Genomic DNA, 23,653 nt, shown 5'->3' with positions numbered 1-23,653 from the left:
TAATACAAGTACACAAAAATATATAAATTATACTATCTATACAGTTTTTCAACTATCCCTCATTTCCACCCCACCCCCCAAATAATGTATCTTGGATATATTTCCATGGTGGCAACATACATACACACTCTTTTCCATATCAGTATAGTATTCCATTACCTGGAAACATCCCAAAATCAAATGTAAAATATATCATTATTAATATTTAGGCCTAATTTCTAAGCAAGCAATTCATTCTGGACAAACCTATTGCTTTAATGGACGCTTCATCTAGCTTCCGGTCTCCAGCAGCTCCAGGTCGAAAGAATGCTACACCTCCTTTACAGTAATTAAGTAACGACTCAGGGAAAGGACTCAATGAAGGAAGGGACCCTTTCATGCGAATCTGTAAAAAAAAGACAGAATATGTTAATTATCAGTCATATAAGTTAGTTTTTAAGGAAATTATAAAACAACAAACAAGGCATGAAAGATAAACCATAAAGAATGGAAAACCCAGCATTGTTCCTATACTATGTAAGAAAATGACATGGAAATCACTCACACTTACACAAACTTAGTGGACAAACTCAACAAAGTCACTGGCTAAATCTCAAAAGAAAAAAAAGTTCTAACCAAATTAACCTCTTTTGTCATTCAGTTTTTACCTAAAAAGTTTTGTATGAAAAGAACTTAATGCTATTTATCCTGGCTTTCCCCAAAGAAATAATAAAAGAAAATAAATTTAAGTATCTATGTGCAGAAAAAAAGTATATTTACATACATAGCTTTTTAAAAAGTTATATATGTATGTAACTAAAAAAAAAGATGACAATTATAGTCACCATATGGCAACTCCTGATAAAATAATAACTCTAGAAAGGATCAGTAGATGTCAAATTAGGTAAAATGTTGATGGACAGTGCATGGAACATGAGCCAGACTCATCGATTCATCTCACTGTCCTGATAAGTGAAAGAAAACAGACAAAGGTGCCATGCGATACGCTGCAACAGGGGAGTGCACAGCACCACTCCTGAAGGACTGAATTCTAAGAAGATGTGAACCTGAGTTTAATCAAAACTGGCTCCCTTGATGAGGAGAGACTAATTACTGGCTTGTAAGAAATAAAAGGAAAGATGAACACATTGCTGCTGTTGCTGCTGCTAAGTCGCTTCATTCGTGTCCGACTCTTTGCAACCCCATAGATGGCAGCCCACCAGGCTCCCCCATCCCTGGGATTCTCCAGGCAAGAACACTGGAGTGGGTGGCCATTTCCTTCTCCAGTGCATGAAAGTGAAAAGTGAAAGTGAAGTCGCTCAGTCGTGTCTGACTCTTAGCGACCCCATGGACTGCAGCCTACCAGGCTTCTCCATCCATGGGATTTTCCAGGCAACAGTACTGGAGTGGGGTGCCATTGCCTTCTCCCGAGGAATACGTTAAATGACGCTAAATGAAAAGATGACAGACAAACCCAACATATAGTTCAGAGACAATTCCCAAGTCTAACAAATCTAGGGGAAAAAAAAGTCAAAGGAAACTGACAGAATAAAACAAAAAGGATCTAAGACACAGCAACCTGGGAAGAAAAGAGTTAGCAGCAGGCTTGGAATCTCTTTTCTCCCTCTCTGGCTCACTTCCAGAAAGACGTGATCTAGTCAAGTCCCCTTGTAAGCATGCTAAGCATGTCTTCTTGTCAAACAAATTAACAGTATTTATCAGAGGTAGAGAGTCTGTCTAGGCTGCTTATTAGAAATAAATTTAGAATATAGAGATTTATGGATTATGACCCCATGAAAAACACAAGCTATATAATTAAAAAGATATAAAAAGGAGATGTTAAATAACTGAAATAGCTCCCTTTTGTGTCATGGTGTTAAACAAAGGCCAGGACACATTCTTCTGCAGTGAGAAAAGACTTGGAGTAGCATATACAATTCCATCTTTCCAGGCAGGTCAGTAGTAAAGAAACTGCCTAGCAACACAGGAGATGCAAGAGGTGCAGGTTTGAGCCCTGGGTCGGGGAGATCTCCTGGAGTAGGAAATGGCAACCCATTCCAGTATTCTTGACTGGAAAATTCCATGGGCGGAGGAGGCTGGTGGGCTTCAGTCCATGAGACTGCAAAGAGTCAGACACAATCGAGTACAGCACAGCACAGCAGCAACAGTGTGTACAATTCCAGATTTCTCTGCATTTCATCTGTACCCTCTGGCTACCTATATCCTTGAAATTATTGGTAAACTTTGATCCATGGATGAAAAACATGTGTCTATACCAAAACTTACACATAAACATTCATAGCAGCATTATTCATAATAGCCAAAGTGGAAGCAATCCAAGTATCCATCAATGGGTGAAACAATAAAACAAAATGTTATATATCCATAAAATGGAATGTTATTCAGCCACAAAAAGGAATAAAGTACTAATTCACACTACAATATTGATGAATCTTAAAACCATTAAGCTATGTGAAAGAAGCCAGTCACAAAAGCACATGTATTGTATGATTTTATATATATAAAATATCACAATAAGCCAATTCATAGAGATAATAGATTAACGGTTGCTGAGGGGAAGGAAAGGAAGTGGGAGATTCTTACTAATGTGCTTCTTTTTTGAGGTGATGAAAATATTCTGGAATTAAACAGTGGTGATGGTTGCACAACTCTGTGAATATACTAAAAATCAAAGGAGTGTACATTTTTTAAAGGTTAACTTTATGGAATACAAATCACATATCAATTTTAAATTGGTAAAATCAGCTAAAATAAAGACTTTGGACTATATTAGTTTTCTATTATGGCCCTAACAAATTATCAGAAATTTTGTGGCTGAAACCAACACCAATTTAATATCTCACCGTTTTGGTGGATCAGAAGTCTAGGAAAAGCTCCACGGGTTCTCTGCTTAGTCTCACAAGGCCAAAGTAACAGCAGGACTGCCTTCCTCTTCAGAGGTTATGTTGTGGTTGTTCCACTGCTAAGCTGTCTCTGGCTCTTTGCAACCCCATGGACTGCAGCACACCAGGCTTCCCTGTCCTCCACTATATCCCAGAGTTTGCTCAAACTCATGTCTGCTGAGTCAGTGATACCATCCTGACATTTCATCCTCTGTCACCCTCTTCTCTTCTTGCCCTCAATCTTTCCCACCATCAGGGTCTTTTCCAATGATTTGGCTCTTCCCATCAGGTGGCCAATGTACTGGAGCTTCAACTTCAGCATCAGTCCTTCCAATGAATATTCAGAGTTGATTTCCTTTAGGATTGACTGGTTTGATCTCCTTGCTGTCCAAGGGACTCTCAAGAGTCTTCTCTAGTACCACAATTCAAAAGCATCAATTTTTCAGCACTCAGCCTTCTTTTTTGGTCCAACACTCATATCCATACATGACTAATGGAAAAACTTTGACTGTATGGAGCACTGTTGGCAAAGAGATGTCTCTGCTTTTCAATACTCTAAGTTTATCACAGCTTTCCTTCCAAAGAGCAAGCATCTTTTAATTTCATGGCTACAGTCACTGTTCACAGTGCTTTAGGAGCCCCCCAAAATAAAATCTGTCACTGTTTTCACTTTTTTCCCTTCTATTTGCCATGAAATGATGAGACTGGATACCATGATGTTAGTTTTTTGAAGGCTGAGTTTTAAGCCAGCTACTTCACTCTCCTCTTTCACCTTCATCAACAGGCTCTTTAGTTCTTCTTCGCTTTCTACTATTAGAGTGGTATCATCTCATACCACTGATATTTCTCCTGGCAATCTTTATTCTAGCTTGTGAGTTCATCCAGCCTGGCATTTTGCATGATGTACTCTGCATATAAGTTAAATAAGCAGGGAGACAATATACAGCCTTGACGTACTCCTTTCCCAACTTTAAACCAGTCCGTTGTTCTACGTCTGGTTCTGTTGCTTCTTAATCTGTATACAGGTTTTTCAGGAGATAGGCAGGGTGGTCTGGTATTCCCATCTCTTTAAGTTTTCCACAGTTTCCTGTGATCCACACAGTCAAAGGCTTTTGCGTAGCCAACAAAGCAGAACTAAATATTTTTCTCGCATTTCCTTGCCTTTTGTATGATCCAATGAATGTTAGCAATTTGATCTCTGGTTCCTCTGCCTTTTCTAAATCCAGCTTGAACATCTGGAAGTTCTCAGTTCATGTACTATTGAAGCCTAGCTTGGAGGATTTTGAGCGTTACCTTGCTAGCATGTGAGATGATTGCAACTGTACAATAGTTTGAACATTCTTCAGCATTGCCCTTCTTTGGGAATGGAATGAAAACCGACATTCTCCGGTCCTGAGGCCACTGCTGAGTTTTCCAAATTTGCTGATATACTGAGTGCAGCACTTTAACAGCATCCTCTTTTAGAATTTGAAATAACTCAGCTGGAATTCCATCACCTCCACTAGCTTTGTTCATAATAATTCTCCCTAAGGCCCACTTGACTTCACACTTCACACATTCACTGGCTCTAAGTGAATGACCACACCATCGTGGTTATCAGTTCATTAAGACCTTTACTGTACAGTTCTGTGTATTCTTGTGACCTCTTCTTAATCTCTTCTGCTTCTGTTAGGTCCTTGTCACTTCTGTCCTTCACTGTGCCCACCCTTGCAAGAAATGTTCCCTTGGGATCTCCAGTTGTCTTGAAGAGATCTCTAGCCAGATGTTCTAGAGGAAATTTATTTCTAGGCTCTTTCAGGTTGTTTGCAGAATTCTGTTCCATGTGGTTACAGGACTCAGGTCCCCCATTTACCTGCTGGCTACAGGCAGGGGAACTATTAGAAGTTTCCAAAAGCTGCGTTTATTCCTTGGATATTGGCCCTCTTCAAAGCCAGCAAGGCTGAAATGAGTCCTTGTCACTTTTCTAATCTTCCCTTGTGTGGCTTTTCTCCCATCTTCCTTTTCCACATTTCACTGACTGACTCCTCCACCTCTCTTTTTTGCTTCTAAGAGGTTATCTGATTGCATGGGGTCTACCAAGATAAACCAGGATAATGTCTTTATTTTAAAATCAGCTGATTAATACCATCTGAAAAATCCCTCAAGCCAAATTAAATCAGTATCTAGATTTATGTTTGAATAGCCAGAAGATAGGAATCTTGCAGCTATCTTTGGAATTCTGCCTACTACTTGTACTATGCTTTAACCTTATACAGTTAACTTATTACTTGTAAAGATTTTCACAAGGAAGAATATCTTCAGCAAAGTGGCTAATTTTAAGAGAATCTATAGTCTTTATCTGCTAGTTAAGTTCATTAAAACTAGGTTAAGTGAGATTAGTCTCAGAAGTTTGTAAGACCAAACATAACTTAGAACTTTAAACAGTTTTCTACAGTAAGCAACTTCTAAAATAAAGTTTCCTATAACAAACACACAGGCTCAATAGAACTTAAAACTATCAAAAACAATCTTTCAATAAACACTTTGCCCTTCTTAGTAAACATACTTAAAAACTTAAAACTTTGGAATAACAAGTTATAAATGAATATAGTTTTATATTTTTATGGTGGCTATAAGCAACTTTCACAAATATTTCTCTCTAATAACAGGATAATTTTCAAACACTTGATAAACAACTTCTCAGGGTCTCTTAGGGTTTCTACTAGAAAAGAAGCCATAAACTCTTGGTACATTTAGTAACTTAACCAACAGCAAAATTTAAGATATTTGGGGGCTAATAATATTTATTTCTACATTTTATAGAGACAGATGACTGGCCTACCAAAGAACTGGATCTGGATAAGGAGCACAGAAGTAGACATCCCATCTGGCTGCACATCAGATAAGAAGGCAGCTACATCTCGGCTGAAGTCAGCGTAGAAGAGGACAGCAGCCCCCGAACCAAAGCGAACTGCACACCTCAGAAGACAGGAAGGGGGAGACTGACCGGTGGAGCCTACTGCAAAGGAACACTTAGCCGAGAGCTAACTCTCCATGGTTTGACCCCACAGAGGCCCCCAGAGAACAGAGGGAACATCTCGGGAAGAAGTAGTATAAATCCTGAACTGAATTTAAATCTTTAATGATTGTGGGGGAGAAAAGTAATTGGGAAAAGAAAGAAAGTAACTGAAATTTCCTGGGACTAACCGACTAGATCATACCTTCTATCATCAGACAGGAAGGGGCTAACACAGAGCTCCAGCTCAGAGTCCTTATCTTTCAGCAGAAACTTGGTCTGTCCAGATTTCATACTGTAAGCAAGTCTGAAATTTATGGATTTATGGGGCAGGACTCCTTGGAAAAATTTCACAATTATAAATACTAATGCGTATTAGTATTTTTAATACTAATACGTATTAGTATATTTAAATTGTTCATGCCAAGTCACTTCAGTTGTGTCTGACACTGTGTGACCTTATGGACTGTAGCCTGCCAAGCTCCTCTTGAGATTCTCCACAAAAGAATACTAGAAGGGGTTGCCATGCCCTCCTCCAGGGGATCTTCCCAATACAGGGATCGAACCTGAGTCTATAAAGTCTCCTGCACTGGCAGGTGGGTTCTTTACCACTAGCGTCACCTGGGAAGCCCTTTAAATTGTTTACCGTAGTGTTACCGAGTCTAAGCTCGTATTGCTTGCCTCACAACAGGCCAAAAATTGACGGATGAGTTGTTGCAGCAACAAATAACGACTTTATTTAGAAAGCCAGCAAACCGAGAAGATGGTGGGCTTGTGCCTCAAGGAAACATCTTGCCTGAATTAGAACCAGGCTCCTTTTCTACTAAAAGGGAAGGGAATAAAATTAAACACTTCCTGTTCCCATTAGCCTCTGGAGAGCATGTGTTAATTTCTCCCTTCCCATGGTCATTCACAGGTAGGCCTGGTCAGGATGTTTCCCATGAACTAAACAAAGGTATTTTAGCTTAATGCTCATGACCTGGGAAGCAAGGTTACCAGAGATAGGCCATTATGTATAATTTAAGCTATAGGCAACATCCCTATAGTGATTAACTTGTAACAGAATACAGAAGGTTCTTCCCTATTGCAATAGCACACAAGCGACTTAAGACATTTCCACACCTTTTGCATGACTTTTCTTGCCCATCTCAACTGCAAGATGTACCACTGTGCTACAGGAAAAGAACACCGAGCTGCCCGGAAAAGCAAGAGAACACGCTGAAGGATTCCAGACACCTTTTGGCGATTATCTTTTTCAGCTTTTAAAAGAAGATCATCACCATCTTCCTAAAAAAAAAAAGAAAAAAGAAAAAAAATTAGTAGCCAGGAAAACAGAAACTTCCAATGTTACAGTAAAAATAAAGATAGTGCTTCTCAAACTAGACTATTCCTGGAGATTCACAAAGAAAGTTTGAGGCATGGCCTCAGAGATGAACTACAGCTCTTTCCAGGGTCAAGGAAACACTTGTCTCACCTCAGTGGGAAAGGCTATAATAGTTAAAGCCAACCATCCCTGACTTCACTGGGGGAATATTACAGAGATCACTGCTTTCAAAAAGAATCCCTCTTCCCTTCCTCTGCCTAGAAAAATCCAATTATATTTCAGTGTCACCTCTTCTGTGAAACTCTTCCATTCTGTGGTATTATGGCAATTTGCTCAGATTTCCATTCTAGCTTTTACTAATTTATTCTTGCTAATTTATGTATCTGTTTCCCACACTGTTGAGACTGGTCAAGAGCAAAGGCCTTGTCATCTACTGCACAAAATCCAATGTGTGGTGGGATCCAATAAATGTTTGTTGATTCAACACATGATTCAAGTCAGCAGCTACAGATTAATTTTCCAGAAATGAGACAATGCAAATATTATGAACATTTGCTTCCCTAACATTTTCCTACCAATGCCACTTCTTAAGAATACTCAGTTATTGGTGGGGGGGGTGGGGAACATCTGTCCCTTTTTTACATAGCTAAATGATTCAGAGAGAGCTGTTCCTATGGCCCCAGCTGCAAGGGAAGGCCCTAATCAATTGCCAAGCAGCACTGCACATTTAGCCCTAGCCAAGGTGTGTGATTCCAGGCCTGGCCAGTGACCTTGATGGGTCTTGCAAGAGTAACTCTCAGTACTCCTGTTTGGATGCTGGGAGAGAAACACTTTTACTGCTTTTCTCTCTCCCCTTCCCACTCCCTTTGGGCATGGACAAAGTATCCTGAGAAGCTGCTGGTAGCCATCCGGCTCCCACAAAGGGAGCCAGCCTTAAACTGAAGCTGACAATTTAGAAAACAAACGAGGGAGAAAGAGCCCAAGTCTCTGAAAACATAACTGGGCTTCTCAATTATGCCAGCCAATACTTATCAAGTTTTCTGTTACTTTCAACCCCAGGGGTTCTAATTGGTACAGAGTGACATTTACGAGAAATCCTACCATTCTGGCTTATTTTAATAAAAAATAATAAAATGAAGTACTACTAAGGATTGCTAGTACTCAAGTATCAGCACAGCATATCCAGAAATACATTAAATGCTATTTCTAATCCCTAAACCAATATACTTGGAGAAGGCAATGGCACCCCACTCCAGTACTCTTGCCTGGAAAATCCCATGGACGGAGGAGCCTGCTGGGCTGCAGTCCATGGGGTTGCCACTAGTCGAACACGACTGAGCGACTTCAATTTCACTTTTCACTTTCATGCATTGGAGAAGGAAATGGCAACCCACTCCAGTGTTCTTGCCTGGAGAATCCCAGGGACGGGGGAGCCTGGTGGGCTGCCATCTATGGGGTCGCACAGAGTCGAACACGACTGAAGCGACTTAGCAGCAGCAGCAGCAAACCAATATACTAAAGACTCAGACATAAGAGGAAAGAGGAATTACTGAGAAATACCAGGGACTACTTATTCTTTCCATGTGCAATATATCACATGTGAAATATCAACCAATAAAATATTTTAACGTATTGAAACGTAACTCAAAACATAACAGATAAGAATACAACAAATAACTGAAAAAAAAAGACAGAAGACAGATTTCATACATAAAGATAGAAGCTGCCAATTCTGAAACAGTAAGAAACAATACCAGAATCGATTTAAACTGTTAATTAAATATTAAAACAATTTAAATGTAAACAGTTCACATTAACACCATAAACCTTAAAACCAGCTAACAGTAATGTTACTATTTTCAAAAAGAGCAGAGGAAAAGGTCCTGAGAGGAATACAGTAATTGCGATTTACAAGACAGAACTATCAACTGAAAAGTACAGAAGAAAACAATGATCTTTCCAGTCAAAGAAAATCAAACTAAGTCTTTCCAGAGAGGCAAAGACAATGAGATGAATGGCTTCCAAATTCTGACACTCATTATTTTTCTACGGTAAACAAATGTTTATTTTTAAAATAATATCTGGATACAGAGAAACATCTATTAATTTTGTTTTATTATCAAAGTAATTTTAACATTTACAGAATGTTTACTATGTGTCCTAGACACTAAGGTAAAAGCTTTTTCAGGGTGTCTCGTGTAATGCTCACAACAACGCTGTTAGAGGTACTATCACCTTCATTTTACGAATAAGGAAACAAACATCAGCTGCGTACAATGCCCAGGAAAACTATTCAGTTAATAAACAGCAAAGCTGGAATCCAGAAGTGGGCTTCAGAGCTTGCATTTTTAACTTGATGATTCTTATCAGGTTGATTATTTTAAAAAGTGGACAAAATAAATGTTAAATTAAAAGGTTACGCTTACTTCACTAAGAACAGCTGGCTGAGGACAATATAACGGAGGAGCTGGAAGATACAAGCCGACGGGCACTAAGCCCCACAGTCTCTTACTGAAGTCCTTGGCAGAGTCGATCAGAAGCTGAAAAGTCTCTGAAAGAATATCCGCGTCAGCCATAACTGCTGCTTTCAGTATTTCCTGCACAGAAGCAAACAGCAGATCCGCATCTTCTTCAATGGGATCTGCCAAACACAGAATTAGGGAAAGCAGTTACAATTTATATTATACTCTTCCTTCTATTTTGCAGTTTAAAACTTCATATCTGAAACAGTTGACTGCCAAAAATAAACATATTGGTCGAAATGCAAAACACTCAAACTTCTGGACAGAAATGTAAGATTTTGTTACTTTTAAGATTATAGGTAGAGCACAAAGACTTTCTGAAATTATACGAGATACTGTAACACAACTACAAAATAAACACATGCTTAGAATATAATCATCACTCAAAAAATAATAATAAAAGGAAAACATTAATGGGAAAAATAGAATGTAAGAAACACACAAAAATAATACAAAGCATTATGTGGAGGCAGTGAGACAGTAATTTTCGTTTCCTTAATACTCAATCACAGTACTTTTATAAAAGGACTTGTGAAGCTAAAGAAGCAAAAAAAAACCAAAAATATATGAAATAGCCATACAGTATGGCTTCAGTTTTATAAATATTTGTAAAAATGGGGAAATGTTCTAGAAGACAAAATGCAAAGAGATGCAGGTGGCAGACCTGTAGACTTATGGACTTTTACATTAGGAATTCTCTCAAAGCACACCTCAAGGTATAGACTATGAAAACACTCAGGTACTGACTTTTCATCCCTGTCTGATATTCATGTTTTCTATATCCAATTTAGGTAAAAAATAAAATGTTACAGCTACAGCTGAAATTCCTTAGGTACCAATCCTATTTCACTTCCTATTTCCAGAGGTCGTCACCATCCAGAATTTAGTGTGGCTCTACTGGAACTCCTACTGAATATATGTTGTGTCTTCTTGTTCAATACAAAGTTTAACCTCTCTTTCATGTTTTCCAAATGTTTTCTTTTTATCCATATATGGATATATTTTATCTCTCTATATATTTTGTAAATGTATACAGGGTTCAAATCTATTTTCTAGTTTACTAACCATCTGCTGAGTTTTTTGTTTTTATATCAATCTGTACAGGTATAATTTACATACACTAAAATTATCCTTTTATGTACACAGTTCACCCTGGTGGTCCAGGGGCTAGGACTCCTTGCTCCCAGTGCAAAGGGCCTGGGTTTGATCCCTGGTCAGGGGACTAGATCTCACAGGCCTCAACAGAGTTTGTATGCCAAAACTAAGATAGAAGATCTTGCATGCTGCAACTAAGGATGGGAGCAGTCAAATATATAAACAAACATTTTTTTAAAAATACACAATTCAATGAGCTTTGGCAAATCTATCCAGTCTATGAGAACATTTTTATCACTCCAAGAAGTTGTCTCATACCTCTTTGTTGTCAATTCCCCCCTTGCTGCAGTTGCTGCTGCTAAGTGGCTTCAGTCGTGTCCAGCTCTGTGCGACCCCATGACAGCAGCCCACCAGGCTCCCCCGTCCCTGGGATTCTCCAGGCAAGAACACTGGAGTGGGTTGCCATTTCCTTCTCCAATGCATGAAAGTGAAAAGTGAAAGTGAAGCCGCTCAGTCGTTTCTGACTCTTAGCCACCCCATGGACTGCAGCCCACCAGGCTCCTTTGTCCATGGGATTTTCCAGGCAAGAGTACTGGAGTGGGGTGCCACTGCCTTCTCCTCATTTCTTCCCTTACTCCTAGGTAAACACTGATCTGTTTCCTGTCCCTATAGTGTTGCTTTTTATGAAATGTTACATAAATGGAATCATAGAGTGGGTAGTTTTATTTATAAGTTCTTTCATTCAGCATAATGGTTCTGTGATTCATCCATGTGGTTGCATGTTATCAGTGGTTTCCTCCTCTTTATTATTCTACATTACAGATAAATTACAATTTGTCTATGTATCCACAAGTTAATAAGCAATTGGGTTGTTTCAAGTTTTTGGCTGTTATGAAAAAGCTATGCACATTCACATACAGGTTTTTCAGTGAACCTAGATTTTTATTTTTCTTGGGTAAATACCTAAGAAAATCTTTAAAACTTTAAATCTGAGCCTTTAAATGCATATTTTTATATTTTATCTAGAAACACACTGTATCTATGTATTTATTGTGGGAGAATTTTCAGATCATCAAAAAGACACTGCCAGAACTAGAAGTTCAGACTGGGAATTTTTTAGTCCTATTTTTTTTTTCCCAAAATATTCACAAATGTGTGGGTACTTAAAAGCTTTTAAAATACCATAAGCTTTGTATTAAACTGATACACAGGTCAACCATACTTAGGTAACTCACCTGTAAACTGTTTGCATTTTGAGCTCATTTCATTTTTTGCTTCCAAAGAGGCTGGCTGACCTAGGAAACCCTGTAGTTTTTCCTGAAAAATCTGTGCTGGAGTCATATTTAATGGTAGATTCAGACTCTTTTCCTTGGATCTGAAATCACATCAAATTAGGGGGAAATAATTACAAATTTTTAAAAAAGGAAACATATACACACCAAGAACTAAACATGAAATTTTTAAGAACCAGAGAAGTCCATGTTATTCATCTTGTGTTTAGAAAAGAAATAATTGAGGAAATGCTGTGTTGAGGAGAGTACTGGGGTCCTCTACAATTATAGTACTGATATAGCTCCCCATCCTTAACCACTTACTACTGCCCTACATACAGACTCTCTCCAAATGAAACCATAAGTGCTTTGGGCCACATGCCTTTGCTTCTGTTTGGAATGTTCTCTCTCCCTACAGCTACTTGCTTTGTCAAGATTCCATCTTCCCTTCATCACCCATCTCAAATGACATCTCCCACATAAAGTATTTCCTGTCTGTCCCTCACTTGATATTATTGCTCTCCCTACCATACCATGGATGGGCTTCCCTGGTGGCTCAGCTGGTAAAGAATCCGCCTGCAGTGCAGGAGACCCGGGTTTCATCCCTTGGTTGGGAAGATCCCCTGGAGAAGGGAAAGGCTACCCACTCCAGTATTCTGTCCCAGAGAATTCAAAGACACAGCAATGCCATAATATTCATAAGATTTAAAATGCAGGGATTAGTTTGATTAGCTTAAAATATAAATCCTGTTTGGGAAAGAGAAAACTCTCCCATTGACTATAGGCCCTTTGAGGGTACTACTAACAAGTAAAAGTGCTAAATAGATGTTTAAATACAGTAAGGAAACCTCTGAGCTGTCTAACACAGTCGACAATAGCTGCATGTAGCTCTCTAAATTTAATTTAATTAAAATTAGATTGAAAATCCAGCTCCTTGGTCTTATCAGTCATCTTTCAAGGGCTTAATAAATACATGTGGCTAGCAGCTATCAGACTGGACAGCACATACAGAATATTTCCATCACCAAAGAAAATTCTACTGGACAATGCTGAACTAAGGATTCCACAAAATGTGTAAATATCAGCAATGAGTGAAATAAGAAACACTTTAGATTAAACCATGGTACTTTTTAAACTTAGATGTGCCTAAAATACATACCTCATGAATTTGCTACCACGCTTACAGAAGAGTTGAAAAGCCACACCGACAGAAATAGATGTCTTCCAGTCTCCAAGTTTATGTGCCAACCACACGGCTTCTGGAACCAGGCCACTGATCAATAATAATTCAAGGGCATATTCAGCGGTCCACACATCAGAAAGATTCTGCTCTCTGACCGCACTGGCCACCTTATAGTGTTGCAGAGGAATAAGTCGAAAGGGCTGCTCTGTGAGTAGATGAAAAAAAATGGATTAACTACAGTTATACACAGGAACTCATTCCTCCCTACACAGATCTCCTTAATCAATACTTTCTACACAAAAGCACAACAAGGAAGATACATATAAAATGGCCTAAAATAATACTTAACACACTCTAGAATAGCTTTTCTTTTTTTTTAAACACTGAAAAATGTGTCTCTTTAGTGGGTCATGCAGCAAATGTTGGCATTCCTAAAAAACCGAAACCGAGTAGACAAACAGAAGAAATAGTATCAGAGTGCATTATACAAAATAAAGGTAAATACATACAGTTTCATCAGATAATATAAGGACATGATTAAATAGGGCAAAGAAAAAATGACCCAAATAAAATAATAAAATGTCCAAAAATTAAATTCTAAATAAACTCCGGGAGTTGGTGATGCACAGGGAGGCCTGGTGTAGTCCATGGGGTTGCAAAGAGTCAGACAGGACTGAGTGACTGAACTGAACTGAAATTAGAATACTCAAACTTTGTTCAATTACCACATTTTTATAGCTCTCTTACTTAAAAAAAAAAAAAAGGAAACTGTATAAACACCAATGTGTCCAAAATTTGCTATTAAAAAAATACATATTCAATAAAAACAAGTTCAAAGCAATTATCTTTCTCAGATTATATTCATTCGTAAATAGTCACCTACATGTCAGGCACTAAGCTAGACAGTATTATTTCCATATACCAATGATCACTGTGTCAAATGGTTTTAAATATTATGTGCAAAAACAAGGTGAGAAAATTGGTTACTCTATTACCTGTTTTAATATGAAGGGGAGGAAGAACATCCACACTGTGAGGTGGCAAAATGCACAGCCGCTGGTTGGTGAAGTAGGCGGCCATGAAGCGAGCCATGGACTGCACCACCCTCACCGCCGCTTCGGGATGAACACTTCCAGTCACCCCAGACTCACAAGGAGACTTCTTAGGAACTGCAGGATACACCAAATGAGCAAAGGAGATTCCGATCAAACTAACAAAAGTAGGAATAGTTAAGCTCCTAACATGATGCAAGAAGAAAATTATAATTAAAACTTCTTTCCAAGATCAACACCCCTGGCCTATACAAGGTAACTTGTAACAGGTATCTACATTTCTTAAAGACAATAGAACAAAAATAAAATAATAAGCTCATAATTATCAACACATACACTTAGGAACGCTTTTATGACTTCAAGTTACCAGTTTTATCTAAAAATGTGGAAGGATCTATAAAAACAATCTAGCCATAATGGACTTGCAAGCTTATCATTTGTTTCCCCTTCTTCCTCCTCTTTCTCATTTTCTTTCTTTAGTGCAAGGAGGTAGACTTTACTACAAAGAAAATCTGAAAAGAGCCAGAACAGTGATTCTTCATGTCTGTTTCTGTATTATTAGTGTACTCCCGTAACATTAACTCTTTACTATTAAGATTCTTTTGGGAGGTATGCACAAGGGGAACGTGTAGGATGGAGGGAAAAGGCAGAGGAGAGAGTCACATTATGATTTCTAGAGTGCTTCTGACATAAACTAGAGCAAACGTCATCCCTATTTAAAAATTGAAAAACTTAATAATATAAACTGGATTCAGATATTTGAAAATAAATAGCTAAAAACTATTGAGTGAGTCAAAGTCACTCAGTTGTGTCCGACTCTGCGACCCCATGGACTATACAGTCCACAGAATTCTCCAGGCCAGAATACTGGAGTGGGTAGCCATTCCCTTCTCCAGGGGATCTTCCCAACTCAGGGACTGAAGCCAGGTCTCTCGCACTGTAGGCAGATTCTTTACCAACTGAGCCACGAGGGAAGCCCATACGAGATAAACGTTAAATTATTTTTTATGACATTTATGGCCCCAACAGTGGCAAAGTATCTTTCTTTCTCAGAAGTCACTTGAGGCAATTTGCAGGTGGTCCAGTGGTTAGGGCTCCATGCTTCTACAGCAGGGGGCCCGAGTTCAATATATACAGAGGCCTGTGCATTCTCCCTGTGAATCACTGAACTTGAGGGGTAGTGCTGGGGACTCCTGACCAAGATAGGATATGCTTAAAATACTCTAAACAACTATCATTAAAAATTAAATACATTACCATAGGTTTAACTTATCTTGACAGTTATATCATATCATGACAATACTGCTGGAAAAAAAATCCAGTCAGCTAAAAAGTCACCCATAAGAAAGGACAGTCACATACAGATGTCGTCCACTCATACACAGGTACCAGCCCTTTTGGAGGGCAATCTAACACTAGGCATCAGAAGCCTTGACTCTATAACCTCATTTCTCAAAATTTAACATGCAGACATTAGCAATGCTCACAAAAATTTACGTACACTGCCACATGATTTAAAATAGTAAGTAGGTGGTAACAGTCTAAAATATGCAATAATGAGGAAAAAGCTTACTAGGTTTTTAAAAAGAATATTATTTACATTCGAAAATATTCACAACATTAAATTTAAAAGATTACAAAACAGAATATTAGCTCTGGTAATAAACATATGTGAATGCACATAGATAAAAATGGTAGCATTAAAAGTGATTTTAGTTTCTTTAAACCTTTCCATGTTTCAAAACTGTCTAAAATGAACCTATATTACTACTAAATAAACACAAATTTAAAAAGACAAATATCATAGAGTAGGAAATCCATAAACAGTGGTTGCATATGGTATCACTTATATATGGAATCTAAAAAGATAATACAAATGAACTTATTCACAAAACAGAAACAGACTCACAGACTTTGAAAACAAACCTACAGTCACCAAAGAGGAAAGGTGGGGTGGGGGGAGGGATAAATTAAGAGTTTAGGAGTAAAATATACACTCTACTATATATAAAATAGATAATCAACAAGGGCCTACTGTATAGCATGGAGAACTCTACTCAGCATTCTGTAATAACCTATGTGGGAAAATAATCTGAAACAGAATGGATATATGTATATGTACAACTGAACCATTTTGCAGTACACCTGAAATGCAATATTGTAGATCAGCTATACTCCAATATAAAACAAAAATTAAATTTAAAAAATGCAGAGAAAATATGAGTCCCAGGATAAAATTTCATAGTATTCTACCATCTGTCCTTAGCCGCTCAGCTGTGTCTGACTCTTCGCGATCCTTATGGACTGTAGCCTGCCAGGTTATTTTGTCCATGGGGATTCTCCAGGCAAGAATACTGGAGTGGGTTGCCATGCCCTCCTCCAGGGGATCTTCCCAACCCAGGGATCGAATCCAGGTCTCCCACATTGCAGGTGGATTCTTTATTGTCTGAGCCACCAGGGAAACTGAAGAATACTAGAGTGGGTAGCCTATGCCTTCTCCAGGAGATCTTCCTGACCCAGGAATCGAACTGGGGTCTCCTGCGTTGCAGGTGGATTCTTCACTGGCTGAACTACCCAGGAAGCCCATTCTACTATCTATCTCACCTTAAAATAAAAAAAAAAAACACCACAGTGGCTGAAACCAAACAAACTAAACAAATACTGTTCTCCTGGACAAAAATGATAAACTGGTAAAAATCAAAGAAAGGGTTTTACAAACCCTCTCAAACTATTTTTCAAAGCCTTTTGTAAACTAATTTCTTTTGATCTCTACTTTCCAACAATAAATGATTTTTAAACCAATAAATAATTAGTTATTAGTAAAAAAAACAAAAAACAAATACTCCATCTAGAGTCATGAACTCCATTTAGAAAGTACTGATATACTGGCCTATCTGACACAGTCATATGCAAAGTATGTATCTCACGGTCTACCACTGTAAAACAGCATTATAAATACATCATGTGCTCATTCACATAGATGTCTTTCACTCTGTTGCTATTGCTCAGTCACTAAGTTATGTTCGACTCTTTGTGACCCCATGGACTGCAGCTTACCAGGCTCCTCTGTCCATGGGATTTCCCAGGCAAGAATACTGGAATAGGTTACCATTTCCTTCCCCCTAGCGGATCTCCCCCATCCTGGAACTGAACCGGTGTCTCCTGTGTCTCCTGCATTGACAGGCTGATTCTTTACCACTGAGCTACCAGGGAAGCCCATCTTTCACTTTGGTTATTGCTTAATTTAAATACATCTTTTTTAAAAAAGGACAATACAAATATTCTACAACCTCTTAAACAGATTTTAAAAAGGCCCTGAATATGTCAGAAAGTGATTTTGATCACTTTAGCAAACTACCTTAAGCAACCATTAGAGAAAATACAAACATGTTAAGGAAAAGTACCTGACATTGGGTACCTGACATTATGTCTAACAAACAGGCCTGTGAGATGTGAGACAACAATTATAACAGTTCAGCAGGCAAGTACCGCTAAGCTGAGCGACTCAAAGGTTAAAAACAAGCAAAAACATGATCCTTGATGCTGAGAAGCTGACAGTCCAAAAATTCACCACAATGCAACAGAGCAACCAACTTTTATGTATAAGCAATTTCATAGCTAAACCTGTAAATACAAATTGCTAACATTAAACATACTGATTTTACATTGATGAACCAAAATACATTAAACCCAACAGATGGCATTAAAAGACAAAGAAACAAGCAAACAAACAAACAAAAATACTGATTTTTGAAAAGCATACCTGAACAATCTTCATTTTCTTTTACAGGAAGGTGGGACCATCTCAGTATTTCTCTTACTAGCTGATCACATAATCCTTGAGCATCATTTAAATTATAGTTATAGAGGTGGCAGTATAAAAGAGAAAGATAATAGCGAAGCTGAAGAAAACATGTCCTTCTTCCTCCTTAAATAGGGCAGAATTACACTTACATTAAAAAACATGTTAGCTACGTAATGTTCTTGATCTGAGTGCTGGATAGACAGAAACGTTCAGTTTATAAAAATTCATCAACTGTACACTCATGTCATGTGAACTTTTCTGTACCTGTTTCACAACTGAGTAAAAGAAAACAGGTCAGCAATATGTTCTTTTTCATCATAAATTCTGAACAATTTTATTTTCTGTGGTCAGGTAATAAGATGACTAAGAATTTATCCAAAAAGAGGCGCAAATGCTCATCTCAGTACTAACTGAGGTCCACTAACAACGTCCATCTCAAATACTATCTCAGTACTAAGGTCCACTAACAACATCTCTCTCAAGTACACACACTATGAAACAGAAGTGAAAGTTGCTCAGTCGTGCCCGACTCTTTGTGACCCCATGGACTGTAACCTACCAGGCTCCGCCATCCACGGGATTCTCCAGGCAAGAATACTGGAGTGGGTTGCCATTTCCTTCTCCAGGGGATCTTCCCGACCCAGGGATTGAACCCAGGTCTCCCGCCTTGCAGGCAGACGCTTTAACCTCTGAGCCACCAGGGAAGCCCATGAAACAGAAGGGCACATGCCAAAAACACAAATTAAAAAAACACAAGAGAAACCATACATATATCAAACAGACAGTCAAAGAGACTTTCCAGAGAAGAAACACTACCAAATAAGATTGGATCCCTTGACCACTGTCTTCAAATATCTAAAAGGTGCTTAGGACTGAGACTGCCGGTTACCTGCCCCTTATCCACCACCCTGAGTAATAGAATTCTAATTTTATTCGGAGTTCCAATGCACTCAGATCATGATTTCTTGCTAGACGTGGCCATGAGAAAATATGACAAAGTTCTTAGCCAAGAGATAATATAGTGTACAGCTGCCAGACAAGCTGTGTCAAGAGGCATCTCAGCCAGGAGGTGTGTCCTCTCTGGCCCCTCCTGCCTGCCTCCTTTCTGTTACCGGGATGATGCACGTGATGGCTAGGACTCCAGCATCCACGTTAATTCATGCAACAGCCTTAAGAGTGGAAGCAATGCACTAAAGATGATGGAGTAGAAACACTAAATATAAGCTTGAGTCCTTGATGAGACCACCGAAATACCAAAATAGCCCCAGACTGTCAACTCCTTGCCTCCTTTCCTAAGAGAAGTAAACTTCTTGTTGAAGGCACTGTTACTTTCAGTCTCCCTTACAAGAAACCATTCCAAATGGATACAATTGGAAATGAAATTAAATTAAAAGGTCCAGAATAAAGCTCATTATGAAAACTTTTCTTCATGAGAACTTCTCATCACACTGAATGCCACTCTTCTTCATCCAGATATAATCTCCAAATCTGAGAACTGCATGAGACTTTTTTCTCTCCTCGGTCACAAGTTCACTTGATCAAACCTATTAAACATCTAACAAATGTGACTTTTGTTCCCCAGTACTCTTGACATTGCTTTGCTTCAGGACTTCTTCAACTGACTAATTTTCTTGCTTCTAGATAAAAACCCACATCTCTATACCACACTCCAACAAATGGCCCTCTGTAATGTACCAAAGTGATCTTTCCAAATGGCCTATGTTTATTTGAAAAGCACTCTTTCTGTATCTTAACAGATCCCACTGTCTTCAGGATAAAACCTTCATCCCATGGCACTGCAGAGCATCTTTCCTTATCATCTATTCTCTCCTCTCACTTTAGCACTTACCACCTTATCCTCAATATTACATATATGTTTCAAATAACCTGGTCAACTACTTGCAATTTACCAAACTGCCACGGTTTCTCATGTCTTCTTGCTTCTGGAGTGCTATATCCTGTTATACCATTCCCACTCCTTCATCTGAACAATTTTCTCAGTTTTACATGTCTGTTCCTCCAGGTCTTCTCCAGATTGATTTTTGCACTCCAGTTCAGACTGTGCACTCCCCCAGCAAATACCATAAAGCGTAATGAGAAACATGCCAGTTGTTTATGCAATCTATCCTCCACACTGTGGGCAATTTGAGGGTAAACTTGTTTATTTCAGTTATTCTTATTGTCTAATACACATAGCAGGCCCTTAATACACAGCCACAGCAGCCAGAAAATAAATTTAATAATTGGCTAAACCTGACCAGTAGTGGCAGTCAAGGTTAGCTCCACAGTCACTGGCTGAGAACCTCTATTATCTTATACCCTCAGCCCTAGATCATAAAAGCTATCACCAGTTTCTAGAATCCACATCCCTACTGTCTCATCAAAAACTCCATGTAGCCTAACTCACAGGAAATTCTTAAAGTTGAATTAATTAAGGGCAGAGAGCCTTAGCTCCAAGTTTCTATAAGTTGGTAATAGCACCTTATTTGACTCATAGTGTCTCTTGTAGATATTTGCAGTCTTACTAAATAACATTTTTTTTCAAATTTAGGATTTAAGTCTCTTTTTTACCCATTACCAATCAATCACAGGTTCCATCACTAACCAAAAAAAGGACAGAGGAGTCTTATCTACCAAGTAGATAATAGTCAAGGTACCTACAGTATGTATTTTATTTAGGCATTAAGAAATTGTCAGTTCTCAGAAATCTGAAATTATTTTTAAGAATAGCAGCATGCTAAAATATGGTCCCATGAACATTATGGCAAGTAACATTATTTTAACACTCCCTACCTTTCTTGCAGGTTTCTTGTAGAGCTTTCCTCCATATTTGAACAGATTTTTCATATGATCCTAATAGGAAACACTCTTCCCCTACAAAATTTTTAACCAACAGTTAGCCCTGGTTAATTAAATTACATTATAAAAATTTACTTGCTTTAAAATTTAGTGGATATAGCACCGCCAGAAATTACTTTGAAAAAAAAAAACAAATAATTACAACCAATCAATAAACTCAAAGCCCAACAACCTACTATCACTTACGCCTGGAGTTAGAAATTGTTTATAAGATACTGACCATTGATAGATTTAAGTTCTAAGGTCTGGTTCAAGCGAACTCCAGCAGTCTGCAATTCAGCCTGTATATGGCATAACAGGGACTTGACAGCAGATGCTTCATGTGTCATCTTTTCAGCTAACTGCATGCCATCTTCAGGAACTCTCTGACTTAATTGCATCTGATACCATAAAGTCTTTCTGTACAATATTTTCCAGAGAACACTCAATCTGCACACAGAATTAGGTAATCATAAAAATCAAATTTCAGACCAGGGATAAGAATGAGCATAGCCTCTTTTTAGCCTTTACTAAGAGTTTAATTAATGAGTATAGCCTCCTCATTAGTCTTTTTCTCTCCATGTATTCTTCCCTGAGGTAATAATATGCATACAACTGATCAGGTTCAAAGATAGCACGAAGTCAAAAAAATGCACATTTTTTTAAACTTTCATAAATGTTTTATACAACTGTGGTCATTTTTTCTATAGTGCTTATCTAAATCAAATAGTATCATGATTGCCCAAGACTAATAAAATAATGTGTGTTGAAAAATGTTTGGCATAAATCCTAAAACACTTTTAAATAACATAAAATCTATGATGCTGAGAGCTAATGGTACAAGGTTTCTTTTGGGAGTGACAAAAATATTCTGGAATTTGGGCTACTCATTCTACAACCTCGTGACTATAATAGAAATGACTGAATTGTATCCTTTAAAGTAATGGATTTTACAGTATGGGAATTATCTCTCAATTTTGAAGACTCGACAATGCCGATGGTCTCCTAACAGTCAAGTCACTGTACCTGTGTCCTGGCTGTTGCACAAAATGTAATACTTGAGGATGAATCTCGAAAGATGAGTTCCAAGACCAGTTTTCCCAAGATCCACTGTCTTGAAACATTTGAAAAATGGGTAACACCAATGAGTCTTGCTTTGCTCTTCTACTTCCCTCAGCTGATGCTGAGATAACTTCAGGCTGAAGACTGTACACGCCATTTAAATGATCAGCTACCATTCTGAGTAAATGAAAACAGGCTAAAAGCTTCTCTGAGAATAACAGATCCTGTTGTTGCTGTGTTAGCAAAAGCTTTATAGTATTTGAGGTCAGCTTCACCAAATGTCCTACATCTTGCTTGTATCTCATATCCCAATACTGGATTGATAAACACTGATGAAAAAGTTGAAAGATACAAAGCACCCATGTATTATATTTTGAGCTCTTGCTTAAAAAAAGATCTAGTTTGGGAAAAGGACATTTTATAAACTGAAGAATATACAAAAAATGAGTGATACAAACTACTGTGTAATTTAACATTAAATTTTTTTCTGTCACATTTTTTGAAATTCCTATAGTCCATGCTGCAAGGAGATTTTTCTGGACAGAGTGCAGTTCTGTAACAGTTTTATCTGTCTCCTCAGTATTATCTTTTGCATGAATTGTATCAAACATAGAAGCAAATTCCAATCGTCCCTCCTCAACACTACTAAATAACAGATCATTTTTTTGGTTCCAAAAAGAGAATAAGTTGTTTGGAAAACATATGCCATCATCAGTTTCTTCTGCTTCAAAATCCTAAAACATGAGTGAGAAAAAATTATTATTAATATCATTTAATTTAAACTGATTATTAATCAGTTTAGTGTTATCAAATTTCTCTTCTCTTTAATAACAGGAAAACAAAATATGTTTCTTGGAATAAAATCAGTATATAACTATTCAAAATAAAACGTTGCTAGCAAGTACTTGCAAATCCGCTGTTTCTTCATTTAACTTCAGTGTTTCTTCTGCTTGCAAGAATTTGGGAACAGTAGAATCAGCTACATTTTCATCTCTTTGGTGCTTTAACAAGCTAGATCTTAGGGAATTCAGTGATCGCAAGTTCAGACCTTTGCCTTTTGGCTAGAGAAGAAAAAAGATTTCCAAGAGCAAAGTTTTATCCATAACTGTACTACAATTATAACTTCTATAGATAAACATATACAATCCAAGGACACCACTGTCAGTACAGTTTTAAATTTAAAAAGACTGAGAATGTTGACATTCAGTGGGAAACAACACAATACTGAAAAGCAATTATCCTTCAATTAAAAATAAATATATTTTTTAAAAAAGACTGAAGCGAGCTTTTACTGATGGTACCAAAAAGCACCATACCTTACACAGTATCACACTTTCGTATGTTTTCTCAAGCCTCTGCGTTGAATCAAGTAGAAGGGATCTCATGAGCACTGATGGAGACAGATTATCAAGAAATCGAAGGGTTGTGACCATGTATCCATCAGAAATAATGAGGTAGGGTAATCGTGAGTGTGCTTTTATAGAAAATCTCTGTCTCATAGGGTCACTATCTGAAGCTGATGAATCTACAGAATTATTTGAATCTTGAAGTGTAAACTGCTGTGGTCTAGCAAACAAACATCAAAATCCAAGAATTAGTGAGAGGAAAATCTTTTAGAAAAACA

General features: G+C 37.9%; 1 protein-coding gene across 2 annotated transcripts in view; it reads right to left on the bottom strand.

Moving 5' to 3' along the window:
* The window catches only part of CPLANE1 (ciliogenesis and planar polarity effector complex subunit 1), a 104,000-nt gene that overhangs the window by 68,482 nt on the left and 11,865 nt on the right, over window positions 1–23,653 (bottom strand). For both annotated transcript variants that reach the window (XM_069556169.1, XM_069556170.1), the window contains exons 10-21: window positions 23,346–23,595; window positions 22,935–23,090; window positions 21,994–22,763; window positions 21,209–21,417; window positions 20,923–21,003; window positions 18,088–18,252; window positions 14,268–14,441; window positions 13,249–13,477; window positions 12,054–12,193; window positions 9,628–9,842; window positions 7,000–7,164; window positions 247–385 (exon numbers count right to left, since the gene is read on the bottom strand). In XM_069556169.1, coding sequence (XP_069412270.1) covers window positions 247–385; window positions 7,000–7,164; window positions 9,628–9,842; window positions 12,054–12,193; window positions 13,249–13,477; window positions 14,268–14,441; window positions 18,088–18,252; window positions 20,923–21,003; window positions 21,209–21,417; window positions 21,994–22,763; window positions 22,935–23,090; window positions 23,346–23,595 — 2,693 coding nt within the window. The remainder of the gene's footprint in view (window positions 1–246; window positions 386–6,999; window positions 7,165–9,627; window positions 9,843–12,053; window positions 12,194–13,248; window positions 13,478–14,267; window positions 14,442–18,087; window positions 18,253–20,922; window positions 21,004–21,208; window positions 21,418–21,993; window positions 22,764–22,934; window positions 23,091–23,345; window positions 23,596–23,653) is intronic.

The sequence above is a fragment of the Ovis canadensis genome, chromosome 16 (genome assembly GCF_042477335.2).
Source record: "Ovis canadensis isolate MfBH-ARS-UI-01 breed Bighorn chromosome 16, ARS-UI_OviCan_v2, whole genome shotgun sequence".
NCBI lineage: Eukaryota > Metazoa > Chordata > Mammalia > Artiodactyla > Bovidae > Ovis > Ovis canadensis.
Note: the sequence above shows the minus strand (reverse complement) of the source record. Positions and strands in the feature narration are given on the sequence as shown.